The following is a 20,823-nucleotide window of genomic DNA, read 5'->3' on the forward strand; positions in this document are numbered from 1 at the left end:
AGAAAGGGTATGGGGCTGGTTCTGCTGTGAGAGGAGGGGAGGAGGCAGAAAGGGGGGTTGAAGGAGAGGGAGGGGGAGGGAAGGAACGGGGGCGTCTTGGGAGTCTGGGGGCCGTGGGCCAGTGAACCAGATGATGCCCCCAGAGATCTAAACCTGGGCAGGGGTCAGATTGCCAGCATCATCATGGCCAGGCCTGGGCTGGGGCTGTGGGGACACGGAGGCATGTAGGCCTGGTCCCATGTCTTCTGAGGAGACAGGCCCATCCATATCCAGTAGATCATCACAGCAGGAGCAGGCTCAGACCCTGTTTGCAGCTTCTGGAGGCTTCCTGGAAGAGGTGGGCCTGGAAGGACAGGTGTGTGTTGGGTTGGGAAGAAGGGATGGGGCAGGGGAAGGTGGAGGAGATGGAGCAGGTGGAGGAGATGAAGCAGACAGGCCTGGAGGGAGGGAGTAGAGGGAATTTGGGTGGGGACAGACAGTGCATGGAGGCATCCGTGTCAAGCGGAGACTGAGGAGGGCCCCTGTGGGAATTCCTGACCCTCAGCTGGACCTGGGAGGGCACAGGGCGGGTGCAGGCAGGGGCCCAGGGGTGCAGAATGACTCCAACTCCCTCACAACTCCATCTCCTGGGCCTCTGACCAGGAGGGGGTGTTATGCGACCTCGACCAGGAGAGTTGCAGCCACCAGCAGTCCCGTCACCAAGGGAGGCCAGCCGCTTGGCAGGAGGGCAGACCCTAAGGAAAGTCAGAGGATTAGTGAACGAGAGAAATGGGAGCATGTCCCTCACCCTAACTCTTTAATGGCAGGCGAAGTGTCCCCAGGCCACCCCCACAAGCTCCCTGGTTTCATCACACACTACCCACCCCTCCCCACCTTGTTCACCTGCCCCAGCTGCACTGGCCTCCTGGCTTGTGTTCTGTGTGACCCCTCACAGCCCCTGCCCAGCGAGGCCTGCCCATCCCCAGGCAAGTGCCCCCAAGAGCTGTCACCTTGCCAGCTCCTGGGTGACCTTTGCCCCTGAGATGGGTCAGGGTTGGGGCAAGGATGTGTGTTGGGGAGGCTGAAAGAGGAAGACTCCAGGAAGGAGTCCTCATGTGGCCATGGAGCCTGGAGGTGGCCTGTCCAGTGGGCAAACTGCCAGCTCCTCTGGCCCTCAGCCTCCCCGTGTTAAACAAGGCTGCTCACACCCACCAGCTCTCCTGCATATGCAGCCGAGATGCACAAAGTGCACTGTGCGGTGTCAGGTGCCGTGGGGATATCAGGGCTCCAGATGTTCCCAGGAGCCAGGGACAGGAAGGAGCAGGTGACACCAACTGGCTGGTGGGGCACCCTGGTTATGACTCTGCAGGCCCCCATCCCCTGCAGCTGCCTAGAGGCACACCTGAGGGGGTCGTGGTGGTCTCCTGGAGAATAGGCAGTAGGGTGCTGAGGAGCCCATCGTTGGCCTCTGGTACAATGCCCAGCAGTTTGCACATGAGCTCATACACGTGGACGCTCTCGAAAGGCTCCACCTCCAGGCCCTTCTTAAAGCTGGGGCCCACAGCCCGGAAGATGGTCTTCATGTCCATGACCTCATTGTCGAAGCCATGCTCCCCGTTGTTGAACTGCACGTTCACTCTCTGCCAGGAGGGAGGGTCCAGAGTGAGTTTGTGCTGACCCTCCCAGCCCTCCCTACCCTCTCCAGGAGCACCATCTGCCGGGCCCTGGGTTGCAGAGGACTGCTGCAGGGAGTTCAAATCGGGGGGGTGGGGTGGGGTGGGAAAGATTCTGAGCCTCCCTGTCTCTGAATTCTCAGCCCCAAAGATCAGTGGCCCAAAGAAGGAGCCTCAGTGAAGACCCAGAGACATGAATGGAGACCCACGTAAAGGGGGCGGAGCTTCAGCCAAGGACACACTCTGGGTTCCTTTCCATGGCTGGGCGCCCACACGTCAGTACTCCTTGCCTAGAATCCTGCCCCTGCTCTGCATATTGCTTCCCTCTCAGCCTCCTTGAGCTCTCTCACCTCTTGTGTGTCACTCTTACAGCTAGCCTTCCCACTTTACCCTATACACGCACGTGCACACACAAACACATGTATGCATGCACACCCATGCACACAGGTACGCAGTGCATGTACACACCCCAATTCCTGTCGCATAGTGTGGGTGTGTCCCTTTGGAGGCTGACACGCCTCAAGTTGGGGTCTGACTAGAAATAGGGAAGTGCTTTCTATAGAACCAGAGAGACTCAGCAGGGCAGAGATGTGCCTGCACCCTGAAACTCACCCCGTGGATGACATAACCTGGGTCGCTGTACATAAGCAGAGGGGTGATCCGCGAGTGATTGGCGTAGTGGAAGGATTTGGGGAAGAACTCCTTCTTGTAGACGTGGAGTCTGGGGTGGGCGTCCTTGAGGGCCTCGTACACCTTCTCCAGCATTCCTTCCTTGGGGAGCAGCATCCCGTTTGGTCCGTAGTCTAGGAGCTCGAACTCAATGTCCTTGAAGCTGAAGTTGGAGAACTTGTGGAACTCCACCAGGTCGCTGGCCGTCTTGTTGACAGTGGTCATGCCGTGGTCAGACAGAATGAGCAGGTTGAGGCTGCTCTCCAGGCCACTCTTCCTGATGCTGTCCCGGAGGTAGCCCACGGTCCTGTCCACCTGCATCACTATCTCCTTCCTCTCCTGGGACTCGGGGCCGTACCTGTGGCCTGTGGAGTCCGGTTCTCCGAAGTAGAGGGTGACCAGGTCCAGGCCCTCGTCCGTGAACCATGTCATCACCGTGTCGATGTTGGCCCTCCACTCCGCCTCGTCCTTGAAGTTGTGAAGGATGCCTTCCTTCCGGCTCAGCGTCACGGCCTCGCCTTGGTAGGTGACATTCCCACCGGGGTAGAAGAAGGAACCGGTCTTCAGGCCCTGCGGGGGGAAGGTGGCATCAGGGCTGAGGGCCTCCTCCTGCTTGTCCCCTGCTGAAACATCTGCCCTGACCGCCTGCCCCGGGACTGCACGCTTACCCATCCCTGCTCCTGCCTGCAGCCACAGGGGTTCGTATTTTCTGAAAGACCTTTCATAGCTCTTATCTTATGTTATTAGGGCTGATACTGATTTTATAGAGGAGAGAGCAGGTGCCCAGTGGACTCAGCACTAATCAGATAGTGGATATAAAAGTGTCCCCAGATATGCTGTGTCCTCATTGTCACTGTGGCCGTAGGTCACATCGCTGCTCTGTGAACGCTCCCTTCCGACCTGCAGCCCAGCCTCTCCTGCCATGCATCCATCGGCCTCTCCATTGCCTGCCCTTCTAGCCTTCAACCCGGCCATCCGTCTGTCTTTCCATAAACCAATTGCTGTTTTGTTTACAGATCCATCTGTCCTTGTCACCATCTGTCCACTGCCTCAGGTCATCATGTCCACCTTGAGATGTCAGTTCTAGGCTACGCTTTCTGCAAGCAAGCCTGGTGTCTGGTAGCTCCTTCTGAAGTGAGGGGACTCAGATGTGAGTTGGACCCCTGCCTGTGAAGTTTATTCTGGGCTCACCTCAAAATCACCCATTTGAGTTTGTTGTCAGGAAGCCCAGAGCATTGCAAGAGGCTGGGGTTCTGGGCTTTTCACTGGGATGACCCACCTCTCACTCTTATCTTTCACCCTTTAGCATTCGACTGCCAGGCCCTGAGAGGGGAACCAGGATGAAGCCATTTCATTGTTCCCTGCCTGTTAGTGGAGTGACATTATTTTCCATGTGGCCCCCTTTTCACCAGTGCCGAAGCCCAGTTTTCCCTCCAGTCAGGAGGATGCAACAATCCCTCTGGGTCCCAGGGAGGACAGGGCAGCCTGTGCAGCCACTGGCGGGTCCTCATGGGCACCTGGCTCCCATCTCCCATGGGGCCCACTCAGCACCTCTCCCAGGCTGGGAGCATTGAACTCCCGGGTCCTGCCGTGGATGCCCCGTGGTCATGGCATGGACACGGCCTGCTCGGCCAGGTCCCACTCCCGCCCCCTCCGTCTGTCCAAGTGGGCGTGGGTACAGCATTACCTGCCTCTGGGCGGTGATCCAGATGGGCAAGCTGCCGTTGTCCCACCATTTCTGGATGCCCAGTGTGGTGTGGTAGGGCCACTTCACCTTGCTGCTTGTGTTGTAGAACATGTTGTGAACCACCCCGTGGTTCTCGACGTATTTGCCTGTGGGATGGCAGAGGGGGGTGGTGGGAGGGAGGGCACAGCCAGGGCAGGGGGCGGGGAGGCACACGTGGCCCTGGGAGCCGGGCTGGGCCACCACAGCCACGTACCCCAGCCCAGAGATTCTGCTTCCACTTAGAGTAGCTAATCCTGCCGCTGAACTCTTACAAAGGTGTTAATACCCACGTTCTGGGATATCGTTTGCAGCCTCGTTGGTTTTAGCAAAAGATTGGGAGCAACCTGGCTGGCTATCTGGAGAGAACTAATTAAATCAATTATGGCCCACCCATGAAATAGAATCTCAGGCAGGAAGATAAATAAACCGAGAGAAGGTGTCTTTTTTAACTATTTTTTTCAGGATTTCCCTGGTGGTCCAAGAGTTAAGATTCTGCCTTGCAATTCAGGGGACGTGGGTTTGATCCCTGGTCAGGGAACTAAGATCCCACATGCCACAGAGCAGCTAAGCCCATGCACCGAGGCTACTGAGCTCTTGAGCCACAGCTAGAGAGTCTGTATTCTGCGACGAATGATCCCACGTGACGCAACAAAGACCCAGTGTACAACTAAGACCTGACACAGCCAAATAAATAAAATTTTAATTTTAATTTTAAAATAAATAAAATTAAAAAAACTACAAAACCCCCCAAAAGCACTATGCTCTGTTGGAAACCTTGTGCACTGTTGGTAGGAACGTGAAATGGTGCAGCTGCTATGAAAAGCAGTATGGTGGTTCCTCAAAAATTAAAAAAAATTTTTTTTCATGGCAATGCCTCCACATGAGTTAAGAAAGTAGAAAAAGAGGGGTGTTGAAGAGTCCACCTCCTTCCTTCATATTCCCCATTGTCCTGTGGTCAGTAAGGAGGTGACATGCAAAAGAGAGCACCATGGGCCTCTGCTTGCATGTGGTCACCACAGGGAAGCCCAAGAATATTGGAGTGGGTAGCCTATCTCTCCTCCAGGGGATCTTCCCGACCGAGGAATCGAACCAGGGTCTCCTGCATTGCAGGCGGATTCTTTACTGACTGAGCTACTAGCAAAGCCCTCCAATGCAGGGGTCATGGTTCAATCCCTGGTCTGGGAAGATCCCACATGCTGTGGAGTAACTAAGCCTGTGTGCCACCAGCACTCCGGAGCCTGCGAACCACAGTTACTGAGCCTACATGCTGCAACTACTGAAGCCTGGGCGCCCGGAGCCTGTGCTCTGCAGCAAGAAAAGCCCCCACAATGAGAAGCTCACGGCACTGAGTGAGGAGTAGCCCCTGCTCACTGCAACTAGAGAAAGCCCACGTGTACCAATGAAGACCCAGTGCAGTCAAAAATAAACAAATAAAATTATGTATAAAAAAAAGATGAGGGCATTCCGCATCAGGTGGGCCCTAAATCCAGTGACCGGTGTCCTTAACAAGAAGAGGAAAGATACACAGAGGGGAGATGGCCATGTGACAGGGGGCAGGGATTGGAGAGCTGCGGCCACAAGTCCAGGATCGCCTGGGTCCCCAGAAACTGGGACAGGTGGGAAGAATCCTCCCTTCCAGCCTCTGGAGGGAGTGTGGCTCTGTGACACCCGGATTTTAGGCTTCCGGCCTAAATAGAGCAATGGTGGGTTCGAGGGTGGCTGGGAGCGAGCAGTGGAAAGAGCAGGAGCCTCAGGCTCAACTCTCCTGCCTTTCTGAATCCTGGCCACGCTCACCTCCACCAGAAGCCCTCCTGGGTTGCCACCCTGGGTGTGGTCCCCACTTACGATGGGACCTCCAGGTGTTTTTTATCTGCCTCTATCACTTGCCCCCGACAGGAAGGGTTCCTAACATACCCTTTGGCCGGGTCATGTCTGCCCAGTGAGGGTTCCCCTCCTTGGCCTCACCTTTGCCCTTGCACTGTGTGCCCACCGGGTCGAGGCTCCATGCCCACACTGCGGTTCACTTTGTGGGTTCCCTGGTTTCTCAGCTGCCCCCCCAGGACCCCAAGCCCCATCTGAGGCGAACACTCACCAGTGACCAGAGTGAAGTGGCAGGGGCTGGTCAAGGTGATGAAGGCAGGGGTCATGTAGCGAGCTTTCACCCCGTCCAGTGCCATGGCATCCAGGTTGGGGGTGTCCACGTCCTGGTCATAGTTCCAGCGGAAACCATCGAAGGATACCAGGAGCAGCTTGTTCCGGGAGGCCTGCTGGCGGACAGGAGCCCCTGATGCTGGAGCCAGGAGGGTGGCCAGGGCCACGGCAAGGAAGACAGCTGGGGCTCCCATGATGGGTTCGCCAGAGATGCAAGTGCCGAGGGAAGTTTTCTGCTGATGAGCAGAGCAAAGTCCCAGGGTCACTGAACAGCTCTTATCCTGTGCGTCTTTGAACTGAGACTGTGCGGGAGCCTCAGAGGTGGCCCCTGGCTGCTGTGTCCGCACCCTGGGCCTGGCCCTTGGGCGCATCTGCCTTTATTGACAGCGGATCTTGATGCCCCTCCCGCTTCGTGCACAAGTGTCTTTCCAGGGAGGATGGGGACCATTCTGGAAGGCGTGGTGAACAGAATCGACTCACTCCATCGGAAAAGCCTGTGTCCCCAACCCCAGCTCTCATAGTGACTCTGGGTCCCTGTGCCTGGCTCATTGTGTCCCAGAGCACCCGGATGGGGCCCTTTCCTCCAGACTATAATTTGGGGAGGCCTTTGGACCAGGGCTGTGGGTTCAGGGTTCAGGAGACTGGCCTTGTCTATGGGGACTCCCCAGCCTGGGGGAGCACCTCTTCCCCTTCCTGCCCATGCTAAGGGGGCTCCTGCGGTGGGGCAGGCAGAGCTCCAACCTGGATTAGTGCCTGCTGTGCCCTCCTTCTCAGGCCTCAAGGAGCCCCAGAGGGCACAGGCATGGGCAGCCTCACTGTTGGATTTCATCAGCAAGATGGTGAGAAGTGTGGCCTCCCTTGCTACGCTGTGCTCATGGAGAGGGTGGTGTTGGGCGGGACCTCTGATTTCACCGTGCAGTTTTCTGTCTCACTCACTTTCTCTCCACTGTCTCTTTGTCTCTGTCTCTCTTTCTCACTCCCTATGAAACATGTGCCACCAGCCAGGTCCCAGTCTAAGTCCTGGGGACATGACAGTGAAGGAGACAGACGGTGTTCCTGGCTTCTTTCAGTTTGGTTGGGGACACACAAAATGAATCAACAAGTAAAGCAGTAGAATAGTGGGAGTCAGCAAAAAGCAAGCAAGCAAGCAGGGAAATAAGATAGTGCATCTGTCTGTTTCAGAAAAACATCTATTTCTGCTTATTGACTATGCCAAAGCCTTTGACTGTGTGGATCACAATAAACTGTGGAAAATTCTGAAAGAGATGGGAATACCAGACTACCTGATCTGCCTCTTGAGAAATTTGTATGCAGGTCAGGAAGCAACAGTTAAAAGTGGACATGGAACAACAGACTGGTTCCAAATAGGAAAGGGAGTACGTCAAGGCTGTATATTGTCACCCTGTTTATTTAACTTATATGCAGAGTACATCATGAGAAACACTGGGCTGGAAGAAACACAAGCTGGAATCAAGATTGCCAGGAGAAATATCAATAACCTCAGATATGCAGATGACACCACCCTTATGGCAGAAAGCGAAGAGGAACTCAAAAGCCTCTTGATGAAGGTGAAAGTGGAGAGTGAAAAAGTTGGCTTAAAGCTCAACATTCAGAAAACGAAGATCATGGGCATCCGGTCCCATCACTTCATGGGAAATAGATGGGGAAACAGTGGAAACAGTGTCAGACTTTATTTTTCTGGGCTCCAAAATCACTGCAGATGGTGACTGCAGCCATGAAATTAAAAGACGCTCACTCCTTGGAAGGAAAGTTATGACCAACCTAGATAGCATATTCAAAAGCAGAGACATTACTTTGCCAACAAAGGTTCATCTAGTCAAGGCTATGGTTTTTCCTGTGGTCATGTATGGATGTGAGAGTTGGACTGTGAAGAAAGCTGAGCGCCGAAGAATTGATGCTTTTGAACTGTGGTGTTGGAGAAGACTCTTGAGAGTCCCTTGGACTGCAAGGAGATCCAACCAGTCCATTCTGAAGGAGATCAGCCCTGGGATTTCTTTGGAAGGAATGATGCTAAAGCTGAAACTCCAATACTTTGGCCACCTGATGTGAAGAGCTGACTCATTGGGAAAGACTCTGATGCTGGGAAGGATTGGGGGCAGGAGGAGAAGGGGACGACAGAGGATGAGATGGCTGGATGGCATCACTGACTCGATGGACATGAGTCTGAGTGAACTCCGGGAGTTGGTGATGGACAGGGAGGCCTGGCATGCTGCGATTCATGGGGTCGCAAAGAGTCGGACACGACTGAGCGACTGATCTGATCTGATCTGATCTGCCTGGTGGGTGGTCAGCCAGGGCCTGGTGAGAGGATGACTGTGAGGGAGTGATCTTGGGGGTCATCAGTCGGGGGAGTGGATCGGGGGCAGGCGGGAGGGCGGCAGGGTGGGTCCTGGGGCCTGTGGCTGCCGTATGGAGTCTGGCATTCTTGTGCAGTGCAGGGGGGAAATGCCATGGGGTGGTTTTAAGCTTGTGAGTGACATAAACTCATCTAGCATTAAAAACAAGAAACTTCACTCAAGTGTTCCATTTGCAGGACTGTCAGCTTGACAAAGGAAAGCGGGTGGGGCGCTCCACAGGGAGGGGACTGCTGGTGTCCAAACCAGGATGGGGGCTGTGGGAGTGACAGGTGTGGGTAGTTTGGAGGTTCTCCTGGAAGGATTTGCATGTTGGGGAGAAGGAAAGGGAGCAATCAAGGGAAATGTCCAGGTTTCCTGCCTGGAAAGCTGGGGTGATGGTGTCTTACAGCTATCCCATAGGGTGGTCAGAGGTCAAAGGGCAGGTCGAGGGCAGAGCATTCTATCTTGGCCACGTCTACCTGAGGGGATGTGTTAAATAGTTGGTATGTCCCGAGTTAAATTGTCTTCAGCTGCTGAACTGCTGAGGGCGGTTCCACCCAGGACTCTGCTTGGCTGGCAAGAGGGACTATTGTCAGGCCATCCCAGGGTCTCAGAGCCCGCCACAGCCTCCTCTGCGGTGAGGCAGTGGAGCCCCGGGGTACAGATTCTTGGGCCCTTTCCCCCACCTGAGGGGCCACACCCTGGAGGGATCCACACACAATGCCGCCCCTCGTGAGCCTCTCAGAGGCTGGAGTCCAAGAGATGGAGATGGTCCCCTGCATGGACTTCTACAACCAGGATATGCAGGGATTGCCCTGTGCCGGCTTGGTGCAGGGCTGGGGCACAGAGGGCAGGCTTTCCTTCACTGAGCTTATGGCCCGGAGCTCCACCCGTGGACCTGTGTGAGGAGCTGCCAAAGGTACCACGGAGGAAGTGTGGGTGTCTTAGGAGAGGGCAGTGGGGAGCACATTCATTCTAGTGCTGGAGTGGGGACCTGAAAGGCCCTCTGAGGATTCAACATTTCACGCAGTGCTGTGCTGAGTTGCTCAGTTGTGTCCCACTCTTTGGGACCCCATGGACTATAGCCCACCAGGCTTCTCTGTACATGGGGATTCTCCAGGTAAGAATACTGGAGTGGGTTGCCATGCCCTCCTCCAGGGGATCTTCCTGACCCAGGGATTGAACCCAGGTCTCCCGCATTGGAGGAGGATTCCTTACCGTCTGATCCACCAGGGAAGCCCATGACTACTAGAGTGGGTAGCCTATCCCTTCTCCAGGGGATCTTTCCAACCCAGCAATCAAACCAGGGTCTTCTGCATTGCAGGTGGATTCTTTACCAGCTGAGCTACCAGGGAAGCCTGCACAGATCTGTAGGATGGGTTTAGCTGGGAGATTGGAGAAGGAAATGGCAACCCACTCCAGTATTCTTGCCTAGAGAATTCTGTGGACAGAGGAGCCTGGTGGGCTGCTGTCCATGGCCTCCCACAGAGTCGGACACGACTGAAGCTACTTAGCTGCAGCAGCAGCTGGGAGGTATGTGGGCAGGAAAACCTTCCAGGCAATGACGGTGATGAGGTGGAAGAGGGCACCAACCAGGCTTGAGGCTGGAAGACAGGCCTGGGGGACTCTGGATTTTATGTTAGTTATTCTAATGTTTGTTCTCCTAATATCTTCTAATGTGTATTATTCTTCTTTTCGTCTATAATAAAATGTCTACCAAGGAATAAGACTACATTTCCCAGCATGCCCTGCAGTGCAGTTTGGCCACAGTGAGCATGTCCTGGCCAATGGGTTGAAAGAAAAAATGTCATGCGACAGCCCTCAGTCTGTTGGGGCCAGCTTTGCCCCTCTGGATTCTTCCTCCCTCTGGTACCTCAAGCTCAGAGGCTGCCCGGAGAACTGATGATAAGGGGCACTCTGAGAGAGGTTACACAGAAGGAGCCTGGTCCCCCAAGGCATCCTGGGCAGCGTGGCCGGCCCGCCTTGAATGGCTCAGCCCCTGGGGAACCCTCTCCAGGGAGAGTTACACACACTCTCTGCTTCCATTTCCGTTATTTGGGTTTTCTGTCACTCTCAGCAGGACCTAATCCGAGGCGATAATAGGATAATGGCCCTGGGAGGCACTGCTGGGCTTTAAGCAGGTGGAGTGACATGATATGCTGGCTGCTGCGTGAGGAGTGGGAGGTGGGGGGTGAGTAAGGGGCTGATGCAGTGGTCCAGGGCTGAGGCCGGGGCCCGGGGCAGAGGGGCACAGACCTGGGGTGCGAGGGTGGTTGGGTGGGTGTGGACTGTGGGGAGGGAGGGGTCGCTGTTCTCACTCTGCGCTTCCTCCTGCTGGTCCCCATCAGGGATGTGGAAATTCCCTGTCCTGCCCACCCTCTCCTGCCCACCCTCTCCTGCCGGCGTGGCTTTCTGGCCTGAAGGTGGCATGAAAGATCTGCTTCCTGCTCTCAGCCAGGCTTGGGGTAGTTCCTCTCCTTTTTTTGACTCTACCTCACTCATGTTTTGTCCCAGGGAGCTCCTTAGCTCACCCCCTGTTAGTTTCCTTTTTATTCCTTGGTCTCCTAGAGCTTGTCAGCAGAAAGAGAGTATGTTGACTATAGCTAACAGTTACACGGTGTCTCTGCAGACCAAGCCCTGGGCTTCATCCATGATCTTGTTCAAGCTTTGCAGCAGTTCTTGGAGGCAGGAGTTAGTAATAGCCTCACTTTATGCGTAAGGATACTGAAACAGAGGTTTAAGGTCACTGAGCAAGTGGAGGAGCTGGGACTTGAGCCCAGGTGGTGTTTTGCCTGCAGAATCCCCCTTGGAAAACTACCAGATCCCAGTGACTTACCAGCCGCTTGGGGTCTTCTCGTCAGGCTTTGGGGCCATTGATTTTTTTCTTTAAAGAATAGTGCAGCTGTGAGTATCTTGGTGTCACTGACTTTTTCCTTTTCTTTCCCATTCACATTGTTTCCTTGGGGGAGAGTCTTTAGCGAGGGGTTATCAGACAAAGGATGTAAAGGCTGCTTGGTTCTTATAATCAAATTGCCATCAGGATACTGGTGGATAGATGCTAGTACCGTCTCTGGCCAACTGTTTTCACTGGATTTTATTTTTTGTTCCTTTTGGGTGACTTAGCAGGTGTGCAATGATGTCTTAACGTATTAAGCCAGGAAGGCTGGGAGAGCTTCATGTCACCATTTCTCATCTTGAGCTCTCCATGTACAGATGCTTCATCATCTCTGACCGTTGATCCAGTGGTCAAAGTGATCACTGAGTCTTAGGGCTTTAGTCTCTGTTTAATTTGCAGTGTATATTTTGGGGAAGATATACTTCTGGATTCTATTTTCCACAGCCTTCCATCATTTATATTAATATTTGTCACTTGTAACTTTCCCTACCCTCTTGCATGCTGGTCATTCTTCAGGTAGACTCAGAGCTCCCTGCAGGCAGGGGTTGCCATATTGTTCTTTGCTGGTGTGATGCCAGCCCAGAGTATGTACTCAATGTATATTTGTTGAATACGAATAAATACATTCAAAGGGAAAAATTATGCAAGTATCTACCATACTTTCTGGTTAGGCAAAACCTTTTAAAGAATAAGCTTATTTTATGATAATTTAGACTTATGGAAGAATTGCAAAGATAGTAGAGTTCCCATATACACCATGCCCAGTTTCCCCTATTATTAACATCTTACATTATGTGGTATTTTTCGCAGTTAATGAGCCAATATAGATTAAGTCATTTTTAACTCAAGTTCATATTCTGTTCAGATTTCATCAGCGTCTGACCCAGTGTCCTTTCCCTGCTCCAGCATCCCACTTTGCACTGAGTTATCACACCTCCTTACATTTCTCGTGGGTGTTTCAGTTTCTCATATTTTCCTTGTTTTTTATGACATTGACAGATTTTAAGGAGTGCTGGTCAAGCCTTTTGTAGACTGTCCCTCAGCTGGGGTGATATGATGTTTTCCTCTTGATTAGACTGGGGTTGTGGGTTCTTGGGAAGAAAAGCACAGAGATAAAGCATCTTGTCATTATATCGTGTCAAGGGTACATACTGTCCACATGACTCATCGCTGTGGATGTTGACCTTGACCATCTGGCCAACAGAGGGTCGGTCAGGTTTCTCCACCATGAGTTACTGTCTCCTGCCCTCCTGTTTCATATTCAGCTTTCTGGAAGGAAAGTCATTATGTGCCACCCACACTTAAGGAGGGAGGGGTCATGCTTCACCTCCTTGGGAGAATCTGCATACATTTGTCTGTTCTTCCTCTTTGTTTAGTCAATCATTTCTACCTGCCTGGACCCATGGATATTTATTTTATACTTTGAATTATAATTCAACGCTACTGGATTTATTGCATTGCTCAAATTACTCCAGCATTGGCCACAGGGAGCTCTTTCAGTTGCCTCTTGCATCCCTCTGACCTACCCCATCATTTGTTTCCATGAGCACTCCCTTGCTTCTGGAGCACAAGGTGTGCTGGGTCGTCTTGGACATGTCCTACCTCAGTCCTAGAATCTCAAGCCCTGGTTCCTTGAGAGGCTGGACTATGATATTAGATCCGGGTGGTGGGTGTGTACCTTGCTACTGGGGTGTTGATAAAGCATTTAAAAAGTCACTGTCTCAGCTGTTCTTGAAGCCAAGGGCTCCCCAGCTGTGTCCGGTGCATGTGCAGCTTTGAGAGACAGGGCAGATGTCTCCTCTGGGTGCAGCATTTATGGGCAAACCAGGATCCATGGTGGAGAGAGGTCCCGAAGGGCCCTTATTTGAGGACACAGAAGGAAGCATGAGGGGGGTTATTGAATGCTTTTCTTGTTTAGGGCATCATTGGTGCCCCACAGGACCTCACCCAGAGGCCTCGTTGGCCTGGGGACCAGGTCGATTTGACACATTCAGATGGCCATGTGCAACACACAGGTACCCTGGCCAGCTGAGCGGCACATGGGGCTCAGGTTGGGACGAAGCAGCCTGCCCAGCTGTGTTTGGTTTCTGCTGGGGAGAGGGACATACCAGGCATTGTCCCCATAATCTCATTTATGACTGGTATGCGTGAATTACGTTGCAGTTCTTTCTGTCTCCCCCCGTTAGGCTGTGAGCGACTTTTTATCCCCGCCTCCTGGCACACAGCAGGCATTGTGTCATTCCTGATGCCTGTTTGAAAGAGTCCATGGGTGACGTTAGCAGGTCAGGACCGCTGCTGTGGCCTTCTGTCCCCGACCAATCTCCCTGCTTTTCTTTTGTCTCCTGAAAACGGGAATCTCTGTCTTTCTGGCCACTGTGCCCCCTGGGCTGTGCTGCCTGCCAGGGATCCTCAGATGCCCTGGTGGGGAGTGGGTGTGGAAGCAGGGCCCCTCCGGCCAGGGGCTGTCCTCTTTGTTGGAGAAGCCTTGAGGTCAGGGGTCCACCTGCCAGATTTCTACAGTGATGAGTGCAAAGTTGGGTCTGGCTGGGTCTCTCTCAGCTGCCAGTTCATGCCCTTTCCTGGGGGGTGTGGTGTTGCTGGCATACTGTTTACTTCTGGGGATGCCAAATGAAGAGCAGCATGGTTATACAGTTTAGCTGGAGCAGAGGGTTGCCATTAGGAGGGCCCCGGACAAAGAAGAATTTGACTTGGGGACACAGTGATGACTCTTCCCAAACAGAGCCCAGGATGCAGGGCCTTGGGTCTTGGGAGGGGGTCCACATGAACTCCTGGCTTGGGGGCTGGAATGGGTGCCTCATCCTTGTGTCCCTGGGTGGGGTGGGGCACTGAGCCATTGAGCCTGGGACAAGTGCCTGGGAGGCAGTGGGAAGCCACCAGGAGCCACACACAAAACTGAGCTCCTCTGGTGTGCCCCCAGGAGGGGTCATATCTTTACGACCTTGGTCGTGTTCCTTAAGGGGGACACCCTGGTCCAAGGATGCCATTCCTTCTCAAAGGGCTGCTTCGGTCCAGCAGTGCTGGGGGGAGGAGGAGCAGAGAGAACTGGCTTCCTCTTGTCTCTGTCTCCACCACTGGCCCCCTCCAGTGTCATGGGAGGCGGTCACCCCTGCCCGCTGAGGCCGGGACCTGCTTGCTGATGACTGTTCTGATTACTGGGGCCTGACTCGACCTTCCCGGCTGGGATTTTATTAGCGTAACAATGATCCGCTTTATCAATTGCTGTTGCCTTTTATGACTTCTCAGGGCCTTTATCTCAGCGGCTACCTCGCCTCCTGGCTAAATGAGGATTAATATTTTAACAGGATTATGTGCTGTGGGTTAGCAGTACTCTCGGGGGAAGCTGGGCGCTCCCCCTACTACCACCTCTCTCCTCCTCACAGGCCTCCTTCCTGGTGTGCAGGGGAGGTCTCCCCAGAGATGGGGTTTCTTGTTTCAGAGTCTGGGATGGGATGGAGGGGTGGGTGGGAGGGTTGGGGACCTGAACTCTGGGTGGGGGACAGTTTGTCCGAAGATTAGGTTAGTCCTAGGGTAGGGACAGTCCTGGAGGGCAGGTCCCTGTAGAGACCGTGGTCTGTTTCCTGGGATCAGCGGACGTGACCACCTGGTAAAGGGGAGAAAGGAGGAAAATGGAGGCAGAGCTGTGGAGGAGGGAGACAGAGACAGCGTCAGAGACAGAGGGAGAAAAAGACTGAAGGGAGAGAGGGAAGGAAAGTGAGTCTGAAGCCAGGCCCTCAAACTGTTGAATTGAGGGACACCACCTTCTCTGCCCCTTTCTTACTTTCCTCTCCTCCCCAGTCTTCCAGATGTATGGAGGGTACAGTAAAGATAAAAAAAGAGAGATTAGTTTTACGTTTAGCCTTTTTAGGTTCACAGGAAAATTGAGTGGAAGGTGCAGAGATTTTCCTTATATCCTCTCTTCCCACTCGTGAATGGCCTCCCCCATTATCAAACCCTGCCCCCCCCCACCCCCGCCCCGCAGGCTGGCATGTTTCTCACAATCAATGAACCTGCATAGACACATTATCATCACCTAAAGTCCATAGTCCATTGCTACTCTTGGTGTTGTACGTTCTATGAATTCGGACAAATTTACAACATGGATCCACCATTACGGTATTGTACAGACAATTCACGGCCCTCAGAATTCTCCGGGAGGGGGAAGCTTTCATTCCAGTTCCTATAGGCTAACTCCTGCCAAGAGAGCTTAGGCACCTCCTGTCCCTTGGGCTGGCTGCATCGAAACAAAACAGAATGAAACAAACCAGGGAACAGCAAGGATTGGTGAGGATGCGGGGAAGCGGGAACGCTGTGCACTGTTCTCGGGAATGTGGAATGGTTTGGCTGCTGTGGAAGACAGTATGGGGGTTCCTTAAAAAGTTAAAGTAGAATTCCCGTATGACCCAGCAATCCCTCTTCTGGGGATGTATCCAAAAAAGAATTGAAATTAGGATCTCCAGGAGATACTGGCACACCCATACTCACAGCAGCTTAATTCAAATAGTCAAAAGGTGGAAACAACCCAAGTGGCCATCAATGGGGGAATGGATAAACAAAACAGGGTCCCCTATTCAGAAATAAACTTAAAATGGATTAAAGACCTAAATGTAAGACCAGATACTATAAAACTCCTAGAGGAAAACATAGGCCTGACATTGTTTAACATAAATCACAGCAGTATTTTTTTGGATACAGTTCCTAAAGTAAAGGAAATAAAAGCAAAAATAAACAAATGGGACCTAACTAAACTTAAAAGGTTTTGCACAGCAAAGGAAACCATTGACAAAATGAAAAGACAGTCTACTGAAGAGGAGAAAATATTTGCAGAAATATATGACCAATAAGAGATTAATATCTAACAAACATAAACAGCTCATATAACTCAACATCAAAAACCCAAACAGCCCAATTAAAAAATGGGCCAAAGAACTGAATAGACATTTTTCCAAAGAGGAAATGCAGATGACCAACAGGCACATGAAAAGATGCTCAGCATCGCTAAACATCAGGGAGTGCAAATCAAAACCACAATGAGATATCACTTTACACCAGTCACAATGGCTGTCATCAGAAAGAACACAAATAGCAAATTCTGATGAGGATACAGAGAAATGGGGCCCTTCATACCCTGTTGGTGGAGATGTCAATTGGTGCAGCCACAGTGGAAAAATTATGGGCATTTCTCAAGAACTGAAAATAATACCATAGGACCAGCAATTCTACTCCTGGGTATATGTTAAAAAGAAACCAAAACACTAATTTGAAAAAGATACATGCACCCCAATGTTCATAGCAGTATTATTTACAACTGCCAAGATATGGAAGCAAGCTAAGTGTCCATAATGAATGGATAAAGAAGACATAATATATATCTATACATATGTGTAGAGATATACAATGGAATAGTACTCAACCATAAAAAAGAATGAAAATTTTCCATTTGCAACAACACAGGCGGCCTTGGAGAGCATTATGCTAAGTGGAATAAGTCAGAAAGCATACTGCATGACACCACTCACATGTGCGTGATGCTAAGTTGCTTCAGTCGTGTCCAGCTCTTTGCGACTCCATGGATTGTAACCCGCCAGGCTCCTCTGTCCATGGGATTCTCTAGGCAAGAATGCTGGAGTGGGTTGCCATTCCCTTCTCCAGGGGATCTTCCCTACCCAAGGATCGAATCTGAGTCTCTTATGGCTCCTGCATTGGCAGGCAGGTTCTTTACCATTTGTGCCCCCTGGGGAGCTCACGCATATGTGGAATTCAAAAATACAACAAGTAAGTGAATATAACACAAAAGAAGCAGACCCATAGGCATAGAGAACAAACTAATGGTTACCAGAGGTGGGGGAGGGGTATACAGAGGTGGAGGGGTGGGAAGTACAAGCTACTGGGGGTAACACAGGCTCAGTGATGGATAACATGGGATATATATAACCAATGTTCTCCAGTAAGTGTACATGGGAAATTATCTTTAAAAATTGTAAAAATTAAAAAAAACAAAAATAATAAAAACAAAACATGGTCCATCCACATAGTGGACTCTTATTCATCCCAAAAGAGGAAGGAAATTCTGACATCTGCTGCAGCATGGATGAATCTCGAAGGTACTATGTTAAGCAAAATAAGCCAGCCACAATAGGACAGATACTGCATTATTCCACTAATATGAATTCTTAAAGGAGTGAAATTTATAGAGACTGAAAGTAGAAGAGAGGTTACCAAGGGCTGGAGCAGGGGAATGGGGAGTTATCGTTTCACGGTGACAAAGTTTTAGTTTTGCAAAATGAACAGTTCTGGAGATGGGTTGCAGCAAACATGAATGTAAATTTTATGTTTTGTGTGTTTTACTCCAAGTGAAAATTAAAAAAAATCAAATTAAAAAGTTGAGTTTTTAAGTTAAAAACTTAAAAAAGATTTAATTAATAAAATAAAAATCAAAGGAATCCTAAGACCCTTCAGGGATGGCAAGAATGTTAGGGGTGATTTAACACTAGGTTTAGAGAATTCTGCTTCCCTGGTGGCTCAGATGGTAAAGAATCTGCCTGCAATGCCAGAGACCCGGTTTCCATCCCTGGGTCAGAAAGATCCCCTGGAGAAGGAAATGACAACCCACTCCAGTATTCTTGCCTGAAGGACAAGAATGGACAGAAGAGCCTGGTGGGCTACAGTCTTTGGGGTCAGAAAAGTTGGACACGACTGAGTGACTAACTCTTTCACTTTCGAGAATTCTAGATTCTGTCTTAGAGGTGGGGTGATATTCTCTAAATTGTAGGAAGCCACAGGGAGGCCTGCTCTGTGCTGGGGACTTCGATACAAAAATAAAAAAGATGACGTCCCTGCCCTTGCTGGAGGGCAGACACATCGATTGAAATCACAATAAAAGCTTTGTCCCCTCAAATTTAAAAATAATTAAAACTATTTTAAAAGTTCAAAACTAACTTAGAAGATAATTTTGGAAAGAATTCAAATGTATTTCAGAAAATTTGGAAAATACAGAGAAGCATAGAGAGGGAGTTAGGAGTAATTTTTTTTTTTTTTTTAAATATATTTTTGGCTGCAAGGCATATGGGGTCTTAGTTCCCTGACCAGGGATCAAACCTGAGTCCCCTGCATTGGGAGCGTGGAGCCTTAGCCACTGGACCACGAAGGAAGTCCCAGGGTTGCTTCTTAAGCCTCCAGAGTCCAGCACCATCCCCCCTTCCCCCATACACCTCTGCCTGTCTCTGACCCTCACCAGGCTCAAGTCTTCCCCTCCTTGGGCCCCTCCCTTTGTCGACTCTCTCCCCGGGCTCCCGCTGTGGTAGTTCAGCCCATCTCCTTGCTCTCACCTTCTTCCTGCCCTCTGTTAGCTATTCCACACCACGCTCCTCCCTGCTCACGCATCACTCCAATATTTATTCCATGACAGCAGCTGCCCATTAACCAGGAATTAACTTCCAGGTCCTGGCTGATGGAGGTGCTCAGACAGTGAGGGGGGCTCACCTTAGAGAGGGGTCTTGGGCTGGCAGGCCAGGTGCTCAGACTCACCTCTGGGACCCTCCATTCGGGGGGCTGAGGAGGCAAATGGGAGCCCATGGGTGAGAGTGTGTGCCTGAGTCCTCCCTGCGCCCTGGGTGATGTCCTGGTACCCTTCACTTGTTGAGCAAGCTTGCTTTCTGCGGTTCTGTTTGGCATAAAGGAAACTCCCGTGTTCGTGATTCCTCTGAGAACCTCAGCAGGGCCCTGGACACTGGCCGGGCTTGGGAGCTCACCTGCTGGGCTGTTGGGAGTGACTAACATCTCTTAGAACAGTCTGGGCCCTCCTGATCCCTCCTGCATCTGTGAGGAGAGGGGTGGCTGGAGGTCGTTTGTCAGCCAGGCACTTGCCCTGCGTTCCCACTGAGACGAACCAGCAGAGAAGGATTCATTTGCCTCGGGAAGATGCAGGTGGGACCTCGAGCAGGTGGCCCTGGGTCCAGCACTAGGGCCCAGCCCAACTCTCCGGGCTGGTGGTCAGCTGGGCGGGGAGGAGACTCTGCCCTTTAACGCAGGCTGCTGGCCTCCGTGGCCTCTCAATCTTGGGAGCAGAGTTCCTTCTGGACATGTTTTCCAGTAAATCTGCCTGCTGCCGCCTTCATAGAAAACTGCTGATTTGGGGACTTCCCTGTGGTCCAGTGGTTGGGAATTTGCCTGCCAGTGCAGGGGACACGGGTTTGATCCCTGGTCTGGGAGGATCCCACATGCTGCAGGGCAGCTAGGCCTGTGCTCCAAAACGACTGGGCTTGCCAGCTCTCTCGAGCCTGTGAGCTGCAACTAGAGAAAGCCTGTGCGTAGCAATGAACACCCAGTGCAGCTCTCTGCCAAAATAAATAAATAAATAAAATTTAAAAAATGAAAAAATCAGCTGGGGAGAGGGGAGCAACTGAGGTGCTCAGCCTGTGATCTGGGTCATGATGGGATGGGCTGGTCTGGCGGCAGACAGCTAGCTGGGGACCAGCTCTGTCCACCAGGGACCCTGAGGCTGCAGTGTCCCTTCAGCCCCGAGAATCTACCGCAGGGAGGCCCCTCTGGCTTGCAATGCTTCCCCTGGAGCTAGCAGCCCCCCAGGAGGCCCACTGCAAGGAGAACAATGAGACAGAGTGACTCCTGCCTCCTCTGAGGGGCTCCTGCGTCAGTGTCTGTGGAGCGGTGGTCCTTTCCCTGGACAGCAAGGCCTGAGTGGGTCTCTCCCAGCCCCCCTTCTCCTCTGGGTATGAGCACCACCTTCTCAGAGCACCCCCAGGAGAGGTATCAGGGTTGTGGGAGATGGGGTGGGCAGGGGATCCGAAGCAGCCTCTGCTAATTGGGGCAGGACGTCAGGTTTGCTGGCATCTCTTCTCACCTGTATCCCCCGCCCCCCAACCCCCGCCAGGTGACTCTGAGGTCTCTCAGCTCCTGACTGCCTGGGGGACAGCCAGGACCCTCCTTTCATGACCCCACTGGCCAGGGGCTCACATCCTTTGTTCTGTATTTGGCTGAGTCCCCCCAGTCCCAGGAACCCATTGCCTGGGGCGCCCTCCCCTGAAAGTCACAGCATCATTCAGAGCTTCTTGGTCCCCACAAAGCTCACCTACTGGTGCTTTTAATTCAAGCTTGCGTTGTCATTGTCCCCTCATTGTTTTGGGTATAAATCTTTTCTTCTCTTCTCTTCTTGGAACTGCAGCTGGTCTGGTCCTCTGCCACCAGCCGTGGTCTCCAGGGGCACTCAGGACTCAGGCCTGGAATTTTCCAAAAGGGTTTTATCCTGAGTGCGTTGGCGTAAACAATTTCCCCTTCTTGTTCCAGCGGCTGAGATCTGATGGGCAGGGGAAGAGAAAGGGCACAGCTCTAGGGGGT

General features: G+C 52.1%; 1 protein-coding gene across 1 annotated transcript; it reads right to left on the reverse strand.

The window, feature by feature from the left end:
• Positions 1-1,231: 1,231 nt before the first annotated feature.
• Positions 1,232-6,759, reverse strand: ENPP7 (ectonucleotide pyrophosphatase/phosphodiesterase 7). Its single transcript, XM_015459011.3, has 4 exons — positions 6,140-6,759; positions 4,009-4,154; positions 2,265-2,891; positions 1,232-1,619 (listed from the first exon to the last, which is right to left on the reverse strand). Exons 1-4 carry the CDS (start codon positions 6,567-6,569, stop codon positions 1,335-1,337), a joined length of 1,488 nt encoding a protein of 495 aa, XP_015314497.2. The 5' UTR covers positions 6,570-6,759; the 3' UTR covers positions 1,232-1,334.
• Between the last annotated feature and the right edge of the window lie 14,064 nt (positions 6,760-20,823).

This window comes from Bos taurus, chromosome 19 (genome assembly GCF_002263795.3).
Source record: "Bos taurus isolate L1 Dominette 01449 registration number 42190680 breed Hereford chromosome 19, ARS-UCD2.0, whole genome shotgun sequence".
Lineage (NCBI taxonomy): Eukaryota > Metazoa > Chordata > Mammalia > Artiodactyla > Bovidae > Bos > Bos taurus.